Source organism: Bison bison, unplaced genomic scaffold (assembly GCF_000754665.1).
Source record: "Bison bison bison isolate TAMUID 2011002044 unplaced genomic scaffold, Bison_UMD1.0 scf7180017864307, whole genome shotgun sequence".
Taxonomy (NCBI): Eukaryota; Metazoa; Chordata; class Mammalia; order Artiodactyla; family Bovidae; genus Bison; species Bison bison.
Window position 1 is genome coordinate 6,458,236 of NW_011494879.1, and position 4,649 is coordinate 6,462,884.

The 4,649-nt window shown below is 48.1% G+C and overlaps 1 protein-coding gene across 1 annotated transcript in view; it reads left to right on the forward strand.

The window, feature by feature from the left end:
- ATP6V1C2 (ATPase, H+ transporting, lysosomal 42kDa, V1 subunit C2) overlaps window positions 1–4,649 on the forward strand; it is a 60,121-nt gene that overhangs the window by 43,132 nt on the left and 12,340 nt on the right. The window contains 2 exon segments of the mRNA XM_010852064.1: window positions 2,267–2,358; window positions 4,593–4,644. Of these exon segments, the coding sequence (XP_010850366.1) occupies window positions 2,267–2,358; window positions 4,593–4,644 (144 nt within the window).

Here is a 4,649-nt window from a genome sequence, read left to right on the forward strand (position 1 = left end):
ACTAGAGATCGCTTCAAGAAAATTAGAGATACCAAGGGAACATTTCATGCAAAGATGGGCTCAATAAAGGACAGAAATGGTATGGACCTAAAAGAAGCAGAAGATATTAAGAAGAGATGGCAAGAATACTCAGAAGAACTGTACAAAGAAGATCTTCATGACCCAGATAACCACGAAGCTGTGATCACTCACCCAGAGCCAGACATCCTGGAATGTGAAGTCAGGTGGGCCTTAGGAAGCATCACTATGAACAAAGCTAGTGGAGGTGATGGAATTCCAGCTGAGCTATTTCAAATCCTAAAAGATGATGCTGTGAAAGTGCTGTACTCAATATGCCAACAAATTTGGAAAACTCAGCAGTGGCAACAGGACTGGAAAATGTCCGTTTTCATTCCAGTCCCTAAGAAAGACAAAGCCAAAGAATGTTCAAACTACTGCACAATTGCACTCATCTCACACGCTGGCAAAGTAATGCTCAAAATTCTTCAAGCTAGGCCTCAACAGTACGTGAACCGAGAACTTTCAGATGTTCAAGCTGGTTTTAGAAAAGGCAGAGGAACCAGAGATTAAATTGCCAACATCCGTTGGATCATGGAAAAAGCAAGAGAGTTCCAGAAAAACATATACCTGTGCTTCATTGACTACATCAAAGCCTTTGACTGTGTGGATCACGACAGACTGTGGAAACTTCTTCAAGAGATGGGAGTACCAGACCACCTGACCTGCCTCCTGAGACACCTGTCAAGAAGCAACGGTTGGAACTGGACATGGAACAACATATTGGGAAAGGAGTACATCAAGGCTGTATGTTGTCACCCTGCTTATTTAACTTATATGCAGTGTGTGTGTGTGTGTGTGTGTGTGTGTGTGTGTGTTAGTCACTCAGTTGTGTCCGACTCCGTGTGACCCCATGGACCCCAGAGGCTCACCAGGCTCCTCTGTCCGTGAGATTCTCCAGTCAAGAATACTGAAGTGGGTTGCCATTTCCTTCTCCATTGTATTTGAAAAGGGAAGAAATAAAAATATATGCTGGATGTACTTCTGGATATTTGTATATGATGAACTCCTTTCCCAAACTGGGAGTACATCAAGGCTATATATTGTCACCCTGCTTATTTAACTTATATGCAGAGTACATCATGCGACAAGCTGGAATCAAGATTGTCGGGAGAAATATTAATCACCTCAGATGTGCAGATGACACCACCCTTATGGCAGAAAGCAAAGAAGAAGTAAAGAATCTCTTGATGAAAGTAAAAGAGGAGAGTGAAAAAGCTGGCTTAAAACTCAGCATTCAGAAAACTAAGATCATGCCATCTGGTCCCGTCACTTCATGGGAAATAGATGGGGAAGTAATGGAAACAGTGACCGACTTTATTTTCTTGGGCTCCACAATCACTGCAGATATTGACTGCAGCCATGAAATTAAAAGACGCTTGCTCCTTGGAAGAAAAGCTATGACCAACCTAGACAGCATAATAAAAAGCAGAGACGTTACTTTGCCGACAAAGATCTGTCTCATCAAGGCTGTGGTTTTTCTAGTAGACATGTATGGATGTGAGAGTTGGACCTTAAAGAAAGCTGAGTGCTGAAGAATTGATGCTTTTGAACTGTGGTGTTGGAGAAGACTCTTGAGAGTCCCTTGGACTGCAAGGAGATCCAACCAGTCCATCCTAAAAGAAATCAATCCTGAATATTCATTGGAAGGACTGATGCTGAAGCTGAAACTCCAATACTTTGGCTACCTGATGCAAAGAACTGACTCATTAGAAAAGACCCTGATGCTGGGAAAGATTGAAGGCAGGAGGTAAAGGAGACGACAGAGGATGAGATGGTTGGATGGCATCACCAACTTGATGGACATGAGTTTGAGTAAGCTCTAGGAGTTGATGATGGACAGGGAAGCCTGGCTTGCTGTAATCCATGGAATCACAGAGAGTCGGACACAATTGAGCAACTGAACTGAGGGCCTGTGGAGTGGGGGCTGGAGGGTTGTGAGAGTCTGAGATGGGCTTGAATAAGAACAAGACTCCACTCACTGAGTAATGCTAGAAAAGCCATTTATATCTCAAGCCTCCTGTCCGCAACGTGGGGCTCTCTGTAGGGCTGGGTTACCGGCAGTCTGTGAGAGCAGAAGGAAGAAGAATGTAAACCATTCCAGCAAATGGGCAGGGTGCAGTTTTTCCTTAACTGCACCAGGAGCAATTTGCGGCAATTTTGAGAAGTTAAACCAACTTTTTAAACTCTCTTTTGCTTTTCCAACTAGCAACTGGCACAGATCGAGATAGACCTGAAGTCCCGAACAGCTGCCTACAACACTCTGAAGACAAACCTAGAAAATCTGGAGAAGAAATCCATGTGAGTATTCGGGCCCTGGGCTCCTGGCGGCCTCAGGGCCTGGCTGAGTTGGGGTCCAGGCTGGGCTTATACCCATGCGTTTGAGATCATTGGCTGAGCCAAGGTCTGTATCTGTCCGTGTCTGAGCGGGAAGGCCAGAGGCACTCCTGCATGTTCATGAGCTGTGTGCTGGGTGGGGAGGTCAGCAGTCACAGTGGTTGATCCTTTGAGCATATACACTGAGTGAAGGAGCTGAGGGTGAAGTGGGTCGGTGTCTACCTCCCTCTTCTGTTAATTCTGTCGAGCAATGGGTTTTTTGGGGGTTTTTTTCGGCCACAGCTTGCATCTTGTAGGATCTTAGTTCCCTGACCAGGGACTAAACCCAGGCCACTACAGCGAAAGTGCAGAGTCCTAACCATTGGAACCACCAGGGAATTCCTTGCTCAATTATTATTATGTACCTACTACACTCAGGCCTTATGTGTGTGTGCCATCAGTGGCTCAGTCATGTCCGACTCTTTGTGACCCCATGGACTGTAGCCCATCAGCCTCCTCTGTCCATGAGATTTCCCGGGCAAGAATATTGGAGTGGGTTGCCATTTGGTATTCCAGGAGGTCTTCCTGACCCAGGGATTGAACCCATGACTCTTGCATATCCTGCATTGGCAGACGGATTCTTTATCACTGGGAAAGCCCACTCAGGCCTAATATTAGGCCCTGAAGGTACAAAGCAGAATTAAGTACCATTTCTGCACTTAGAGAACTCACAATTATTCATTCAACAAACATTCATGGAAAGTGTGCTTTGAACAAGGGGTACGGGTGTAAATCAGACAGATAAGGTCTAATAGCACAAGGAGTCCGGGACAGGAAGGCACGTGCAGGGGGCCTTTGGAGAGGGCCCCTAAAGGCCTTTTCAGTGATGGCTGGTTGGCAGGGGGAGGAGAGAGGTGTAAGCTCTGGGGCGGGGTAGGCTAGAGAGCCTCTGCAGGATGGCTCTTCAGCCTTGACTGAGGGCTTGAGAACGCTTTCCTTGGGAAGCATCTGTGCTTAGGTATAAGTTAACATCACAGCCTGTGCACTGATGCAACAGTGACAGACTGTGTTTTCTTGGGCTCCAAAATCACTGTGGATGATGACTGTAGCCATGGAATTAGAAGACGCTTGCTCCTAGGAAGAAAAGCTATGACCAACCTAGACATCACGTTAAAAAGCAGAGACATCACTTTGCCAACAAAGGTCCCTGTAGTCAAACCTATGGTTTTTCAAGTAGTCACGTATGGATGTGAGAGATGGACCTGAAGAAAGGTGAGCACCGAAGAATTGATGCTTTTGAACTGTGGTGTTGGAGAAGACTCTTGAGAGTCCCTTGGACTGCAAGGAGATCCACCCAGTCCATCCTAAAGGAGATCAGTCCTGAATATTCATTGGAAGGACTGAAGCTGAAGCTGAAGCTCCAATCCTTTGGCCTCCTGATTCGAAGCGCCGGCTGACTGGAAAAGACCTTGTTGGAAGGATTGGAGGCAGGAGGAGAAGGGGACGACAGAGGATGAGACGGTTGGATGGCATTGCCAACTCGATGGACATGAGTTTGAGCAAACTCCGAGAGATAGTGAAGGATAGGGAAGCCTGGAGTGCTTCAGTTCATGGGGTCACAAACAGTTGGACACGACTGAGCAACTGGACAACTATGCACTGATACCACAGAGCATCTCAGGAACTGTAATTTTGGCCCAATTGCTGGTACAATAGCCTTGGTCCCTGTTCTAGAAAATACCATGACCTCAATGAGACTAGGCTCCACTGGACACACATGCAAAGCTATTTCAGGTGAATGTCTCCTGGCTGCTGGACCAGCAAGGCGTGTAATGTGCAACGGAGCCCTCATCAGGGCTGGTTTGCCCAGCACAGCCCAGGTGGCTTCTTGGTCCAGCCACTGCATTGCCACTTGCGTAACTTACGCTGCCTGCCACCAGCGATCCCCCCCCAACAGCCGGTGGCTTGTGCCAGGGCAGCGCCGGCAGCCAAAGTGTTGAATTCAGCTCAGGTGACTGGTGATGGCACCTGGGGTCCTGCCAGCCACTGCAGTTCTGGCCGCCCAGACACAGAGCCGGGGGACACTTGGCCCAGGGTCCCCGCCCCTCCCTGGGGAGTATCCCAAGCCTTCCTGTTCCCCCGCGGCCCTAGGGGTGTGCCCAGGGGTGCCTCCATGTGCCTTTCTGCTGACCCCACCTCTTTGTCCCCCGTGAATCCAGGGGAAACCTCTTCACTCGGACCCTGAGCGACATTGTGAGCAAAGAAGACTTCGTGCT